At 33.5% G+C, this 18,922-nt stretch overlaps 1 protein-coding gene across 5 annotated transcripts in view; it reads right to left on the bottom strand.

The window, feature by feature from the left end:
- Positions 1-18,922, bottom strand: part of CCDC171 (coiled-coil domain containing 171) — a 369,406-nt gene that overhangs the window by 182,052 nt on the left and 168,432 nt on the right. For all 5 annotated transcript variants that reach the window (XM_057498705.1, XM_057498704.1, XM_057498703.1 and 2 more), the window contains 5 exons: positions 15,935-16,041; positions 14,078-14,167; positions 12,868-13,068; positions 10,140-10,307; positions 8,413-8,601 (listed from right to left, as the gene is read on the bottom strand). In XM_057498705.1, coding sequence (XP_057354688.1) covers positions 8,413-8,601; positions 10,140-10,307; positions 12,868-13,068; positions 14,078-14,167; positions 15,935-16,041 — 755 coding nt within the window. The remainder of the gene's footprint in view (positions 1-8,412; positions 8,602-10,139; positions 10,308-12,867; positions 13,069-14,077; positions 14,168-15,934; positions 16,042-18,922) is intronic.

The following is an 18,922-nucleotide window of genomic DNA, read 5'->3' as shown; positions in this document are numbered from 1 at the left end:
AGGGAAAGGGACTGGGGAGAATGGGAGAGAAGGGAGGGATAAGGGTGGGGAAAAAGAAAGGGGGTATTACAATTAGCATGTATAATGTGGGGTGGGGGGGCATGGGGAGGGCTGTGCAACACAGAGAAGACAAGTAGTGATTCTACAGCATCTTACTACGCTGATGGACGGTACTGTAATGGGGCTTGTGGGGGTACTTGGTGAAGGGGGTACACTAGTAAACATAATGTTCTTCATGTAATTGTAGATTAATGACAACAAAATTTTTTTTTAAATAGCATACATTTCTAAAAGAACCACTGCTGTAGTATAATGCAATTAGGACTGGAAGATAAGGATGATGATACTGTTTTAAAACACTACATAACATTCTCTTGGTAATTTCTAAATGTGGAGCAAGGTGTTAAACATTTTACACCTGTTAACTCTATTCTAATCCTGACTCTAGCACTTCCTTGTACACAAATAAGTGGTATCGATTCTCTGAACCTTAGTTTCCTCATTTGTAAGATAGAAATGATGTTTAAATGGCTTATCTCACATGGTGGTTGTGGGGCTCAAGTAAGAGGAGGCACACAAAGGCATGAAAAAGCATTGAAAGATCTATCAAGCATCATGCAAATTGAACTGATAGCATTATTATTAAGAAAAACAATCTGTAAAGCAATTGTTTGGAATGAAGTCAGATGACTTTCCAATATTTCCTTCAAGGTGCTCACTCCCACCAACTCACAGTCCATCAAACCATGGTGTGAAGCAGCATTCCAACTAACTACCTGTGTGTCATTTCAGACAGGCATATATACCCATCCCCTCCAATAATATAAACAAGCTGCACTTTATCCCTGAACGTTTTCAGAATTCAATTAAAAGAAAAAAGCTTCTAATAACATTTTTATGACTAACCCAGATTTCTTGCCAAATGTACTCATCATACAATGATATGGGGAATAAAATGCAATATAATATGATGAACCTGAATTTCTTTGATTTTTGTTCTCCATTCTAAACTCACTTGATTTTTCTAAAATGTCAAATAAACCTGAAGTGTTTACAATAAACTTTGAATTAAAGGGTAACCATATTTAATTGACAGTGAAAAATCTTTACTTGTAGAAAGGAAGTTCTTGTTCCAGTAATTTCACCTTTTTCAGACAGAAAAGAAATAAGAACATACATGCTAAGAATACAAAGCAAAGTTAGTCAAGGAATGTAATGCTGCACGCAGCCTGGATGCTTCAGTAGGCAGACATGTTGAGATATAGTGACAAGATGGCTCCAAAGTATTTAAATTCAAGAATTACCCAACCAAGCTACCAGCACATTTTACCTAATACTAAAAACATGGTATGATCCTAAAACCAAGCTTTTTGTTCTACCAGTTTCATTTATATGAGGATTTGCACAAGCTATTTATTCCTTACACATTCAGAACTCTTGCAAATAACTCTACTACATTTTTTCAGATAAAGATTACCCCAAAACTGTTTTTCATTCAACTACCTGTGTTTTACTAACCACGCTTTTACAATAACCAAACATTAAACACAAGGCTTTATGGAGAAGTCACTTGTTTTACAGCAGATGACCTCTATTAAAGATTATGTTCATCTGACACCAAACATCCTCTACAACCCACAATCCTATGCGACAACTGTGGATTTTCCCCCCTCATATCCTTATTAATATAACTTTTGGAAATGCAGTAAGAAATATAAAATGAAAACATTTTTCATTGAATTGCAGCTTTGAGGAAGGAAAGTTGAGAAAAAGGATTAATCACCATAAAATTTCCTAAAATTTATAGATCTGTAATATGCATTATTACAGCTGTTAACCAAATATAAAACCTAAATGAATTGCTGCTATGTATTCAATCATGTTTTATGAAAATTCAAATATGTACACAAATAATATAAATAATATGCCACTATACAATATGAATGTACTTTTAGGAATAATGAAAATGGATACTTCTACTTGCATACCCATGGATCAAAACCTAAGGTGTTACATATTCTTCTGAGAAAAGTCTTCAGTGAGAGCTTCTAGTAAAACATTAGCATTTACGGTAATAACTGATTCCCTTACTTCAGAAAGTGAATTGCTATGCCTTCCTGCAGATTTAGAATAAATGAAGTGAGTTCAAACACTGATAAGATAGTTTAAAATGAAATGTGATACATCCAGTTATGTTTTTTTCTCAGGATTGCTTTGGCTATACTCAGGGTCTTCTGTGGTTTCACACACGTTAGAATTGTTCTATTTCTGTGAAAAATGCTTTTCATATTTTGGCAGGGATTACACTGTATCTGTAGATGGCTTTTGGTAGAATAGATATTTTAACAATATTAAGTCTTGCAATCAATCCATAAACACAGGATGTCTTTCCACTTGTTTGTGTCTTCTTTGATTTTTTTTTTTCAGTAAAATCTTGCAGTTTTCATTGTATAGATCTTTTACTTCCTTGGTGAAATATGTTCCTAAGTATTTTATTATCTTTTGATGCTATTGTAAATGGGATAGGTTTTTTAAATTTCTTTTCCAGTGTTTCATCACAAGTGTAAAGGAATTTCACTGATTTCTATAAATTGATTTTGTAACTTGCCACTTTACTGAAACCATTGATTAATTTCAACAGCTTTTTGATTGACTCTTTGGGATTTTCTATATATAAGATCATATCATCAGCAAGCTGTAGTAATAAAAAGTATGGTACTGGCAGAAAAATAGACACATAGACCAATGGAACAGAATAGAGAGCCCAGAATTAAATCCTAACATATACTGACATATTCAGCAGGGGAGCCAAGAACATCAACAGGGAAAAGATAGTCTCTTCAACAAATGGTGCTGGGAAAACTAGAGAAATACATGCAGAACAACGAAATTGGACCCCTATTTCACACCACTCAGAAAAATTAACTCAAAGTGAATCAAAGACTTAAACATAGACCTGATACCATAAAACCCCTAGAAAAAAACATAAGGAAGAGACTCATTGATGTTGGTCTTGGCAGTAATTTTTAACATGAGGCCACAAGCACAAACAACAAAAGCAAAAATCAACAAACGGGACTACACCAAACTCAAAAGCTTCTGCACAGCAAAATAAATAACCAATAAAATGAAAAGACAGCCTACAAAACAGGAGAAAAATTTTGAAAACCATATATCGGATAAGAGGTTAACATCCAAGACATATAAAGAACAAACACAATAACAAAAAAAAATCCAATTAAAATACAGGCAAAAGAACCAGATAGACATTTTTCAGAAACAGGGATGTCAAAATGGCCAATAGGCACAAGAGAATTTGCTCACCAGGGAAATATACATAAAAACCACAATGAGATATCACCTCACACATAGAATGGCTATCATCAAGAAGACAAGACATAACAGGTACCAGCAAGGATGTAATGAGAAGGGAATTCTTATACACTGTTGGTGGGAATGTAAATTATTCCAACCATTATGGAAAATAATATGGAGGTTCCTCAAAAATTTAAAACAGATGTACAGTATGATCCAGCAATTCCACTTCTGACAATACACCCAAAGGATATGAAAACAAGAATTCAACAAGATATATGCATCCCCATGTTTATCACAGCACTATTCACAATAACCATGGTAGGGAAGCAACTCAAATGCCCATCAACAAATGAATGGATGAGAGAGATGTGGTATATGAACACAATGGAATATTACTCAGCCATGAGAAAGGAGGGTATCCTGCCATTTGCAACATGGATGGACCTTGAGTACTTATGCCAAGCAAGATCAGCCAGACAGAGAATGACAAGCACTGCTTAATATCACTTATATGTGGAATCTAAAACAATCAAACATATTAAAAAAAAATAGAGTAAAATTATAGTTACCAGTCAATGGGACTGGGAGAATAACATTAATGGTGTTTAAGGGTACAAACTGTAATGAGTACTAAAATGGCCACAAAGATTTAATATAGTTTTGAACACAGAGATTTACTGTACAGTTAGGAACACAGATAATAATATTGTACTATAAGCATGTAAGGTGATAAATATCATTATAATATCAGCCATATTACAATATATAAATGTATCAAAGTAACAAGATGTATACCTTAATTTACACAATGTTACATGTCAAATATAGCCAATTTTTTAAAAATTATAGGAAATGAAGAAAGTTGGAAGACTCATACCATCTGATTTCAAGACAAACTAAAAAGCTCTGGAATCAAATAAGTGCAGGATTTAAAAAAAGAACAGACATATAAATAAGTGGAACAGATGAGAAAGTCCAGAAATAGACTTATACAAATACAACAATGACTTTTGACAAAGGTGCAAATGCAAATACAGAAAGAATAGTCTTTCAACAAAAATGCTAGAATAACTGAACATCCATATGCAAAAAAAAAAGAAAACTATACCTCACACTTTCATAAAAATTAATGCAAATGGATCATAGACCTATATATTAACCCTACAAATATAAAGTATCTAGAAGAGAAAATAGGAGTGAATCCTGATGACCTTGCAACTAGGCAACGAATTCTTAGATACAACACTGAATACATGATCCATTTAAGAAAAAATTGATAAATTGGATTTCATAAAAATTTTAAATATTTGCTCTACAAAAGTACTTTTAAGAGAATAGAAAAAATATTTACAAATCACTTAACTGACAAGTGACTTGTATCTAGAATATATAAACAACCCTGAAAATTCAGCAATAAGGAAACAGACAACCCAATTAAAAAGTGGGCAAAAGATATGAGCAGATAATTCACCAAAGAATATATACAGATGGCAAATAAGCATCTGAAAAATGTTCAATATTATTATTTATTAGGTAAAATGTAAACTAAAACCACCATAACATATGACTACACACCTATTAGACTAGCAAAAGAAAGAAGGAGGTGAACCCATATGCTGGCACAGATGCAGGACAAAAAGAAATCTTTTACATTGCTAATGAGAGTGCAAAATGGTACAGCCACTTGGGGAAATGATTTGAAAGATCTTATAAAGTTAAATATACACTTAGCATATAACCCAGAAATCAGACTCCTAAGTATTTACCCAAAAGAAATGAAAACCTGCAATCACACAAAAACCCATCCACTAAAAGGGCACAAAGGGATGGTAGTACAGCTTGGGAATATAGTCAATGATAGTGTAACATCTTCCTATGTTGACAATAACTGCATTAATGGGGGTGAGGATATAATAATATGGCTAATGGTTGAACCACTGTGTTATATACTTGAAACCAATAAAATATCATATATCAATGATACTTCAATTTAAAAAACCTACCCACAACTGTTCAAAGCATTTTTAGTCATAATTACCAAAAAATAAAAATATCCCAAAAGTACATCAGCAAGTATCTGAAAAAACAAAGTTATACATCCATATAATGGAATATTACTCAGCAGTAAAAAAGGACTGAACTACTAATACACACAACATGAATAATTCCCAAACATATTTTGCTAAGTAAAAAGAAGTCAGACCCAAAGGAACAAAATAGCAGCAGACTCAGAGATTCCAAGAATGTACTAGTAGTGGTTACCAAAGGGGAGGGGTGTGGGAGGACAGGTGGGGAGGGAGGGAGAAGGGGATTGAGGGATATTATGTCTAGTACACATGGTGTGGGGATCACGGGGAGAACAGTGTAGCACAGAGAAGGCACATAGTGGATCTGTGGCATCTTACTGCACTGAAGGACAGTGACTGTATTGGGGTATGGGTGGGGACTTGAAAATATGAGTAAATGTAGTAACCACATTGTTTTTTCATGTGAAACCTTCATAAGAGTGCATATCAATCATACCTGAATAAAAAAAAATAAAAAATAAAAGAAGTCAGACCCAAAGGCTTCATACTGTATGATTCTGCTTATATGGAATTTTAGATTAAACAAAACTGTAGGGAAGGACAACAAACCTGTGGTTCCCACATACTGCCAGTTGTTTTTTCACATAGGGACCAAAGTTATTCAAGGAGGAAAGTAACATTCTGAACAAATGGTGTGGGAACAATAAATGCAGCGGGAAAATGAACCTCTACCTAACATCATACACAAAAATTAATTTGAGATGGATCACAGACTTAGACATCAGAGCTAAAATTATAAAACTTCTAGAAGAAACAATAGATTATCTCTACAACCTTGGTGTATAGAAAGATTGTTTGTACATAAAAATAAATACTCAAAAAAGAAAAAGATTTAAAAGTTGGACTTCAAAGTTTTTAAACTTGTGATATTCAAAAGAAACACCAAAAAATGAAAAGGCAAGCGAAATCCTGTAATTCGCAATCAAAATATAGGTAGGTCATACAGCACAGAGAAGACAGGTAATGACTCTGCAGCATTTTACTACGCTGATGGACAGTGACTGCAATGGGAGCGTGAGGACTTGATAATATGGGTGAATGTTGAAACCACAATGTTGCTCATGTGAAACCTTCATAAGATTGTATATCAGTGACATTGTAACAAAAAAACGAGAAAAGAAAGAAAAGGCAAGTGAAATCTCGGAAGAAAGTATCTGTGATACACATGTATGACAAAGGATTTGTGTCCAGAATATATAAATAATAAACACACAAGTAAAAAAACAGGCAAACTCTTGAACATACATTTCACAAAAGAAGATATATGAATGGCCAATAAGAACATGAAAAGTGCTCAACATCATTAATCAACAAAATAATGTGAATTATAACCTCAATAAAGTCCCATTTGGAAACAACAATAATGGCTAAAATTTAAAAGACTGACAATACCAAATATTGCAGAGTATGTAGAACAATGGAAACTCTCATACACTGGTTGACATATAAAATAATACAATCATTGTGGAAAAAAATTTGATAGTTTTTTATAAACATACATCTATCTTATGACCTAATAATTCTACTCTTAACCAAGAGATAGGAAAATATATACCAACAAAATACTTACACAATAATGTTTGTAACAATTGTATTTAGAATAGCCAAAAATTGACAACCAAAATATTCATCAACTTACAATCTACCAAAGCGTGGTGTAACTATTTGACCAAAAAAGAAAGAATGAACTAATGATACACACAACATCATGGATGAATATCAAAACAATATGTTGAGTGAAATAAGCCAACAACCAAAGACTCCATACTCAGTGATTTCAAGAGGAAATTCAAGAACAAATGAAAGCAACATACAATGAGAGGCACCAGAACAATGGCTGCATATGGAGGCAGAAACAGACTGGGAGAGGCACAAGCTTTCCAGGGTACCCAGTGTTTTAAGACCCAAGTGGGGCAATGGTTATGTCGGTGTTTACTTTGATCAAAACACTGTACACTTAAGATCTATTCACTTCACTGAATGTAAATGTTACCTCTTAAAAAAAATGAAATAAATCGCTTCAGTCTTTCACTTCAGTATAGAATATGCAGAACACAGCCACCCTGCATACAGTGAACAAATGGCTACTTTTAGAGAGTGTTATTAATTCGTTCAAAATTGTAGAGAATGGCATCAGTTCACATAGGGAGCTCACACTTGAGAGAACAGAATGGTCTTATTTTAAGCAATCTGAAATTGTTTACTGGCAAACCAACCAAAAAAAAAAAAAGTTTCTTATTTTAAATTAGACTTTTCAATATAAGTATGAATGGACCAAATATGGGAAGAACCTTCTGATTCCTAAGTATCTCACCTTGAGAATAAATGACCTGTTATAAATTCAATACCAAAAAAAATGCATTTATTATCACTGTTATTCCTGATTGGGCAGGGATGACAGTTAACAATATAAATTATGTTAACAATAATTTGTACAGTAAAAATATGGTTAAGCTAACTTCTGTTCTCAATAGACTACAACATAGTAATACATCTCACAGTCAACTCTTTTGCAGCAGAATCTATAACTGTAACTCCAGTTCTTATATAATGTTAGGAGGTTTAACAAGCTACAACCACAAATGAGTAAAAATGATAGTTGGCATAGAAATAAAAGGAATTGATAATGGAAAAAACTGGATAAAAGGGTATCTACACTAAAACTTAAAAAAAGTTTACCAAATCTCTTAACCTTTTATTTTAAAAATAAATAAAGGAAATACAATTTTAGCATTTAATTGGTCAATGCATTCTGGGATGATTTGACCAGAAAACCATCTACATCCAAACTTTAGTGAAAGATAATACTTAATACACACTCGTGTGTGTGTGTATGTGTGTGTGTGTGTATATCTGTATGTGTGTGCATGTTTGCATGATCACATGTATGTGGGCTGAACAAGTTCTAAGGTTTAAACTGATTTGGCACTAGTATTAAAAGAAAACACTTGGAATATTAACAGACTGAGCATCCCATTTTGTAAAGCTCTTTGTAGAAGTAGCATACCTGTGCCCTCTTCTGTACCTCCAAAAGGAGCTCAGAATACTGCAGCTCCAGTTCCTTCTTCTGTTTGTGCCAGCAGCTCTCCTGAGCTTTGATCTGCTCGGCCACTTTGTTAAAGGTATCTTCCTGGGTCTGCTGAAGTTCTCTCATTGTATCAGACTTGTTTTTACAGATATACTCTAGATGTCTTATCTAAATGGGCAATGGCAAAAGAGAATGAGATATGCTCCCAAACCATTTCTTTGTACCACCTCCCCCAAAACTGTCCATGATTTTCTACTGTATTTTATTCCTTCAGATCATATAAAAATTTTAAGTTAAATTGAAAACAAAAAAATTAAGAAATAGGAATTAGGGCAAATTATCATATTTTAGCAGAAAATGGTATCATTTTTATGCTTAGATGACATTTTATTTTTTACTTATAAAGTTACTTGTTCTATAATCAATTTTACTGAGAAAATTTAAAACATGCTTACCTCTAGAACCAAAGCTAAAGCTATTCAGATATCTAAGTGGGGAAGGAAGTATTTAAATGAGCTTCACAAATCTACAAACATTTTACATATAATAAAACAATGTTCCAACTTTTTTTATTTTACATTCAAAACACTGGAAAGAAAATCCTCGTCATCTAATATGTATGACAATTAATAGTGTTTTGAAACCATGAACAACTATTAAAACATAGTATCATCTCAGAGGGTTTAAAATTTTAAATTATCAGTAATCTCAAGGCCATTATATACACATTCACCATCGCAAAGAGCATCTGGGCTTCTCACAGTTTATTCCTTCATTTCCCCAAACCTACTTCTCAGTGCCTAGGGTTAGATTTGATGATAGGACCAAGGTAAAATGCTCTCACTCTAAAATCAGGCCAAGATGCTGTTTCACCACTTAAACAGATTTTAAAAACTTAGGGAACAGTGTTTCTCTTTATGTTGCTTAAGAGCAAATGTCATTGCAGCTAAAGATCTGGAAACTAGACCACATAAATATAGTTTTGACCAGTTCAACAGACCCAGGATAAGAATCAATACCCTTAATGGTGGAATATGTTGGTCTGCTTAGCCATTTTAATTTTCTATAACCAAAAAACAGATTTTCAATTTTTTCTTTTTTTAGGTAAGACTGAATTCCTAGGCTTGTGAATGGTAAAGTGACCGTAAAAGTCTACTATTTTCTTCTACAGTATATACTTCTTACATTCAAAAGCACTGAAGGGATTTTATAACATACAGCATGTTGTGTTTCCAGAAATGTCATAAACATAATTTTAAAATTTTACATGCTTTTAAAGTAACACCTCATTATTTTCTGAGCAAAGAATTTTAAGATATTTTTGAATAACTATCTTGTTTCTATTTAACGCTAACATAAAGAGTTGGTTTATTAATGTAAATGACTAAGTTCTTTGAATTGCTTCATCAGTAAGATTAATTTATTTTCTTTTAATTAGGTCCCTGTGGCTAATACTGGCTAGTAGTATTAGCATGTCCTGCACAGAAAGTGGAGCTTGGAGACTTCATACAGACTTCAGTCACATTTACATGCCCACAGCAATGGCATCAAACTGAGTTGTAGACAAGCCATAATTAATGGTATTGAATTATTAACAGCCAAATTCTTTTTGAAATAAGATGAATGTCAGACCCTCTTAATGATACTGTGATGTGGACAAATGCCACTGAATTTAATAGAGGTATCTGATGCCTGAGGACAGTCACCTTCTCATTAGCCCTGTTGAGGTCTGCGATCAGGGCATCAACATTCTCCTGCAAGATGGCACAGAGCTCAGACCAAGAGAATTTATCCAGCATGCCTTCTGGTTGTTTTATGAGCACACAGCCTGTTATCAAATGCTGATACAAGGTATGAAGGAAGGTTAGCTTCTCCTGTGAGAAAAAAAGGAAACTAATTCCAGTATATAAACATTGTAAGAAGTAAAACACATAATACACATGGTGAAAATTTTATTTCAAAAACCCAGAAAGGAATTAAAATATTCAAGTCTCAGAGTATTGTCATCTTGGTGATGTTTTTTACATTCAAAACTAAGCATCAGATAAAAACTTGGAATTGCTCACTCTTGGTATTCAAAAACCACAACGTACACTCTAGAAGTCAAAAGATCAGGGTTTCAAGCCCAGCTGTGCTATTACTGAGCATGTGATCTGAGGAAGTACTTGTTCAGGCCTCCCCTTTCTAATCTGTAACATGAGGAATCTGGAAGAGTGGCTCCTAAGACCTTCTAACTGGAAATCAGTATGGTAATTCTATAATGTCATATTTAAAGTTGCCAAAACAGATGTCAGAAAACCAATACAGAGAGAAGAGTATTATTCAACTCTGTTCAAGAAAACGTTATATCTGTATCTGTATTACATGTATACAATTACTCAGCCTTCTTCCTCCTCCAGAGGTTCCAGTTTCCTTACCACTTAGAGGAAATCTATCCCAAGCCCCTTAGGCAAAGTAGCCAGTGATATGAAAGATACGGGAGATGGGCTCATTTGCTTTCCCCACTTATAAGTTCATATAGTATTTGGCACACTGGGCATTTGTAGGTCTTTAAATATTACAAAGTAACAGGCCAAAAAAAAGGACATCCCTGCAGGAGGCATGCTTTCAAAATTATCCAATTAGAAATGTGTAAAAAAAAAAAAAGGTCTTTTAAAACTATATTGCCATTGTAGTAACTAAACCACCCATAGTTTAATGACTTGGAAACGCCATGCTATAGAATTCAGTAAAGAGCTGATCCCATCTTGGATACACGAGAAGAGCTTACTTACTAAGATGCCCAATGGCTCTCTTTATAAGGTGTTTCACCTATAAAGTCCCACAGAATGGAACTCAAAACGACGTGATTGTAAAACTGCAAAAATGAATATTTTGTGTAGATAAAATAAGTTCCCTTAAGGTTTTTTAATAGATCATCAGGAAAAGAAAACTTCTAAAAGGAAAAAACAGAAACTCTCATCTTCTAGATAAGAAAAACTAAATATAGGATATGCAAAGGTTGTGTAATTAGAAATCATGGGGAAATTTTTCCTATATATGTTAAAATGTGTATCTTTATTCCTCCCTATATATTTCGCCTTAGTTCTTTCCAAATATAACAATTTAAAAACCAAAAAATTCAAATATGTAGTTACAACCATAAACCTGAGCAGGATATAGGAAGTCTTTCTAAACACACTGTACCTTTTCCTTTTTTAAGCAAAGGGTTGAGATGTTTAAAAATCTTATTAAATATATGAAACCAAATGTGATATTCAGACACAAAAAATCTTCCCCACACACATACACACATTTGGCCAACTGACTGAGTTCATCTTAAAGGATAATTCATTGTGTCGCCATTATGTCCTTTTTGCTTGGGCTGTGATAAACCATGCGTGATAATCATCCATTTGGCGTGAAAAGAGAATCTCAAGATCCAAAACTGATTTGCACATGCTGAACGCAACCACAGTGCTGTGGGCCTGCTGACTTTACAGTACAGTCAGGCTTCTAGTTTCCTCTCCTTTAATCATTATCTGATGTGCAGAACAATTCCAGTCCCTTCATGTGGACACAATTTAAATCCCAGACTATAAGAAAAGTGGAAAGAATGTTTCCTTTTTACTTGTTTGGCATTCATGTTCATATTGGTTGGAGTAATGAACTCAATGTGCAGGGCCACTCAGATAAACCAACTGCACACCAGCTAGACTAGCTCTGTGTCCCAGGGGTAAAAGGCAACGTCTGATAACGATTCCGCTCACACAGGCGCATAAAGAATATCAAAGTTTTGTCATAATACTTTAAGAAATTATTAACAAATAAAAATGGATAGGCAACTCTCATGGGTGTCCGAAGAAAGTTTTGATCTTGTGGGACTTGTATTTTTCTGAATTTTGATTAATATAAAGAGTAAGGAGTCTGTCTATTAATGTAACTATTTATTCCTGTTTTGCAAATGAGGAAACTAAGATGAGGGCAAACTGAGCTGTATGGTTTGTCCATGCTCACAGAGTTTGTAAACAGAAGTACCACTGTCCAGTCTAGTTCTTTCTGATTACAAATATATATATATATATATATATATTCTTTCCAACATGCCAAGCTACTAAACTACTAAAATAAAAATTATTTTTTCTTTGGCAAACAGGAACACCTTGAAAGGACTGTTTGTTAGGAGCATAGCTGCCTGAGATATGATGTTCTAAAAAGTCAGAGAAAATTAGTTGTACAAGTTGCTCATGATGACTTCTCTTACATAAGATGACACAAGAGGAACAGGGTGCCTGGTTTTGCAGCTGGAAGGAATATTTCAGAACAGTCAGGTCAGAACAACGTTTTGAATTAAATCAAATAAGGGTAAAAACAGCCACTTGAGGTATGCAGAGATTTATAAAGCAGAGATTACTGAGAGACCATTCCTGACAGTCTTTCGGTCTCCACTAATACCTCGGTGTCCTTATGGAAAACCTGGGAAAGCTGCTGCAGTTCACTTTCAGACTGGGCTGCTCGCGCCTTTTCTTTCTCCCAACAGTGCAGCACATTTTGTAGTTCCACTTTTAAAGTGCTTATTAGAGCCTCTCTGTCTGCACATTTAGTGCGTAAGTGACTTAACTCTTTATTGACATCAGCCAGTCTATCCTGAAGATCCTGTCGGAGATACCAAATAAAGAGACTGTATGAAGGCAACCCACAGGGCATGAGGGATTCAAATATAAAATATGGAATGAAAACTTCCAAAGCTTTAACGCATAAGAACCAATCACAAAGGCAAGTATTAGACTACCATGAAGATACCTTATTGAATATATTTTCAAAGTATAATATTTCAGCTCAAATATCAGAAAATTTATGCTTCAACATTTAAAAATAAAATGTTAGTAACATAGCTTATTCCAAAATGCTTTTGAAATGGAGTTTTCCTTTCAGCTCATTATTTAAAAAATAATTTGGTAGCACAAAAAACTTTGAATAACAAGTATATAACAATTTTTAAATAAACCTCTTATGTTTAATATAACAACATTTACTTCCCAGTGACATTCCAAATACTAATAGGAATCTCAAGTATGTGACATAAAATTGTGCTGAACTATTTATTCTTCAATCTTAACAAATTCTATTCAAGTATATCCATGACAAACTCAACATGGACCAACACAAAAAAAGATTCCAACTCTGTGAGTTTCTTTGTACTTTTTTTTTTACAATTTTGCAACAATAATAAAATCAGCACAGAAAATAAACTGTTGTTCTGGACATTGGCCAGGTGTGGTCTCAGTCCATTAGTAGGCAGGATGTACTAAAAATAATAGCTCCTTCCTAAAATTATGAAAACTGACTTCAAATACTGATGTACTAATATAAAATATGTTGACTACGTATCTAAGGCTGGACATTAAATGGTAATTAATTTTTTGAAACTATGGTATTATAAAGTTTTTCCTTTAACCAAAACAATTTCAAATCGTTTTATTTTTTAAATTTTGAAAAAAACATTCTCATTACTTTGATCATCAATAAAAAGTTTAAATTGTATCCAAATGTAGTTAATAAAAGTATGAACTATATTTTCAGATATCTCTACCTAAAAATAGTCCCTAAGTGATTATACTTCTTTACTAATACAAAAGGAAGAAGTTATTTTAAATCACAATACCTTTATATTTTTAGTGTGAGATTCTATCTTCTGTTTGGCAGAATCAAGTTCATTAGATGCTTTTTCCTTAGCATCATTCATGCTGTTTAGCTGATAAAAGAAAACGTAAGTAACTTTTAAAATATTTTTCAAGGATGTATAACTCAAATACTTATCTGTAAATGTTTTTTATGCATTAATTAAATACAAAATTTTCAGTAGCAATTAAGTCTTAAAAAAGTATTTCTTTTGGTTAACTATATAATATCTGTCACAAGTTCACATGGCTAAAAAGGAAAGAAACTGTTCAAGCTTAAAATGTCAGTGATGTTTTGTATTTTTACTACATGTCTGGATAAAGGATTTCATTCGTACTGTAAACAATATAACTTTATTCTTAAAATCCTACTGGACCAAAATGCCAGAAGCAGTGGCATCTAAAAGGAAAGATGAAAGGACAGAACAGAAAACTGTTCTTTCTATACATCAGGACAGTATTCACGGGTCTCTCACTCCATATGACAACTTCGGGGTCGGTCACATGCAGTCCTACTGGGAAGGCTTGTGGCAGGTCATCAGTTGGTCCTGCTCCGCTTGTGATTTATTTTCTTTGACAGTTCATTCTTCTTTCTGTCAGACTGCTCTTTTTGCTTTCTTTGCAGCCACCCCCTTGGTCTCCCCACTGCTGTCTCTGGCACTGGTTCACAACAAAGCGCATTACTAAGCCAAAGCCTGCTGAGTCGACTTTTCAACTGTGCTGCAGATCATGTGACATTTATCCTCCCAAATAACAATTCGCTGTGGGTAATATGTTCCTAGTTACCCTGCAGCTTCCAGACCCAGGCCTCAGAAGACTTTCATAAACTACTAACAATACAGGTCGTCTCGTCTCACTGGGAAAGGCTTAGCAATATTTGTTCTTTATAGTAGTATCATTATTTCAATGGTCACTATCTTTTCATTTTTCATGCCTTTTAAACAATTACAGAGGTTATTAAGAAGACTCACTTTTCCTTCTTTGTTCACCTTGGTAAACTAAAGTAAAATAAGCCTCTTCTGAAATATGAAGTATAATGGTTTCTTGGCCTTTGTGATATATGAAAGGCACAGATAAACAGAAGGATAAACACTAAATTACATGTTATTTGGCCTGTCTTGGGTTTGGACAATCTGTTTGTTGTTTTGCTAATTGTATTTAATATGATTATTTTATATTTTCTAATTTGACAAGCTGTAACTAAATGAACTCTTCAATTTTTAAAGCACAAATTCATAAAATATTTTAATACCCAAGAAAATTATCAGCCCACACATTAAATAATACAAATGAGATGATAAATAAAAGCATGAGCTTCTTTGGTCATCAAATTAAAAACTTCCAGGCTACTTCAAACAGATAACTTGTTTTCAAAAGCTTCCAACAGCATTTTACTCCCCGTAGAGGATGAAAATGAACTTCTCTCTTTTTTTAATTGAGACTTTCACAATTTGTAGAAACCTAAAATAATCACAAAACCAAATTTCTACCACCTATTTCAATTTTGTAAAAACATAATGACATTTAAATACATACCATATATTAACTTAAATGACTTGTATAGCTTTTATTTTTTAATTAAAATAAATTTTGAAGACCAAGAAGTAAAAGAGGATTGTAACTTTGAAAACAATAGTGTGACTGAAGAGTTACAAAAACACAAGTGAGACATGTCTTTAGGCCACACTTAAAGGAAGAACAGTGACAGACAAATTATTTTTTGTATCTGTGAAGCTGTCAATTCCACACACCCAATCTTTTTGACCTTTGTAACAAGCAAGGGATATGTACTGCTGCAGGCCGAAGGCTATATGTGTGGAGCCAAACAGTGCAAGTGTTACCTCATTAGATGCATCTTCCAGCTTGCTCTGGTAATCCGTCAAGGTGCGCCTCAAAGTCTCAAGGACAGCAGAGAAGCTGGGAGGTTTATCTTTGTCCTTGTGGATGCCTAGAGAAAAATGTAGGATGAAAATATACCCTTTTGGTCACAGAGACAAAAGCTAAACAAACAGTAACAGAGATATTACAATTAGGAAGAGCTGAAAAGACACTGAAACACTTGAGTAGAATCTTATTCTTCCAAGTACACTGCTGTGTAGCCAAGTATTACTAGCTTTTCTAAACAAGTGATCCAATGAAGCTCATAATATATCAAATGCAATGTGGGGCTACTTTGTATCTTACCAAGACTCAACACTGTAGTTAGTAGTAAGCTCTTTTCCCTTTTTTTCTTTCCTATCCCTCAGTAACTGAACTATTTGTACATACATGTTGTCCAACAATTAAATGAACAGTCTATACTAACATTATTTGGGGAGTTATGTACACTTACTTTGGTCCTTATGTTTCTGATCAGTCAGGCCTATTTTGCTAAAGTAATAATTTCTGAATCCAAGAGTACATAATTTTCTGTTATGCTTGGAAATTTTCTTCAATCCTTAAAATTCTCAAGTTACAACTTGAAATAAGTAAAAAAAATACTATTATCTACATAGACTCACATCATGTTTCAATTAAAACCCTTAAAACTGATACTCATTGAAAAATACGAGTATTTCCATATTATGCCCTCAAACTATTTTAATTTAGTTGGGCCATAAGTTTAGTTGAGCTAATTAAGTTCACATAATCAAATACAGTTTGAAATATTAATCCAAAATAATCAAAAATTTAGTTTCAAAAACCACTTTTAATTGAACTATACTACTCTTTATTTAAAAAGAAACAAGTAGCAAATTTAAAAACATTCTTATTAAAAATATTTATTTTCCTATTATAATTTATCCCCATAATTTACAACCTAAGTATTTCAATACACAAGAAACACTTTCAAGAAAAATAATTTTTAAAAGAAGCATTCATTATATGCATTTATTATTCACTGATTCAATCAACTGATTTACTGGATTACTACTGTGTATAAATCTTAGGCATTAAGTACATGGAGGTGAACAAGATGGGTACAGTCTCTGTTCTAACAGAATTTATAGCCTAAAAAGAGAGGGAGATAGTAAACAAATAATTATATGAGATCATTCATCCATTCAAGTATTCAGTTGCTGGAACTTTGGGGGGATAGGAAAGAACTCAATAATGAAGGAAAGAAAGCAGGAATAAAGGAAGAAAGAGGAAAATTTTTTTGGTTAATGATAGATTAACTTTATTAATCTCAGAGTATTGGTGATATTTAGTGTTCTAATCTTGGCCAAAATGTTATTAATAAATTATTACATTCATCAAGGTATAGTTCAAACACTATCTTAGGTATGGGCACACCTTGAGTTTTCTTAAACAGGAGACTATTTAACTTAAAAATCAAAAGTAATATAGAAACAACACATATCCCAACTTGGGGGACAGGGCAGGGGGGACAGGAAAAAAACACTGCTCTGAGCCATGATAATAGAGGAGACAGTACTCTTTGAAACGACTGTGAGTCAGGAAGACAACTCATTAAAAATTTTATTAAAGGTCTTACCAAATACATTTTTTAAATTGCTTTCTTGCACAAGATTTTTTAAAAAATGTAATGTATAATTCTTTTCTTTTGCTCCTATACAAGTAGGCCATGAATAAATCATTCAAGGGCACTCGGGAAATCTGCTGGCTTTTACAATAGCAGAGAAAAATGTCCTTTTAGAAATCGAGAAGAATAAAATCATCTTAATATGACTGTTGAGGGGTAAAGGGGCAAATGCCCTCTCTTTATTGACCCATGCAGTCTTATATTCTACATAAGACAGTTTCTTCCCTTGAAAATGCTTACACAATAAAGTTCAGTTGAAATACAAAGTATGCTTGAAGTCCCACCCACACCCATCATAAAAGTTACTGGTCCCTTAGCATGACAAAACACTTACAAATTTTTTTAAAAAGGCATTACTCAGGAACCAGGACCTTACTGACTAATCTGATTTAAACTAATAACATTATAATTACTGCACAATGGAAAAAGAAGCAAGCTATTAAAACTATCCAATCAGAGGAAAATAAAAAACTCACAAAGAGCAGTAAAAAAATATGTGAACAGCAATCATAAAAGGCTTTTCAAAGGTCAAAGTACAGTTGAAGAACAGACTGTGTCAGGACATTTTATACCTAGTATAACCAACCTAAAATCTTCTGAGTTTCTCTGTCCCTCTGGCTGTACATATGTGGCTGTGCACATGGATACTAACCTATACCTTCTAACACTGCCTATTTCAATCTCTCACTTTTAAGTGCATTTTAACTCTGGGTACACCTTGGCAAATCTTTTCTTTGAATTTGTAGCCCATTGGAAGGAACAGAATAGAAGGAAAGATTCCAAGCCCTGTATTTAAATGTTTTCTTCAAGACAATGTCTAAATATATTTTCATTACTCAATAAACCACCATTTTTCAAGCTGGAGTTACTATGTCCATAACCTATTGTTCCATAGTAGAAACAGTAAGTAGTAATGAATGAAGTCACCCATCTCCTCCACCTTCTCAATCATGCTCTGCCCTACTTCAGTCTCCTGCAAGGCCCCAAAAGGGGAGAATTACTTGAAAAAAAAATAGAAACTGAATATAAGACAAAAGACTGAGCTTTAAAAAAAAAAATGTTATAGAACATGAGGTCATACTCATCCTTAGAGTAGGGGGAAAAAAAACCCTGCTATTTAAAGGTGATTTTTAATCATGTGGTAAAACACAGAAAATAACATTCAAATGGGTTTTATTTTCACCAGAGAAAATCCAAACATTAAATATATTGATGACTACAAAAATTCCGTTTTCATTCTAAAAGCACTAAATACAACACTTTGTTCACAGTTATGCTTTTCTTTATTTAAGCATCATCGATA

Source organism: Manis pentadactyla, chromosome 3 (genome assembly GCF_030020395.1).
Source record: "Manis pentadactyla isolate mManPen7 chromosome 3, mManPen7.hap1, whole genome shotgun sequence".
NCBI lineage: Eukaryota > Metazoa > Chordata > Mammalia > Pholidota > Manidae > Manis > Manis pentadactyla.
This window is presented reverse-complemented; position numbering and strand designations above follow the sequence as displayed.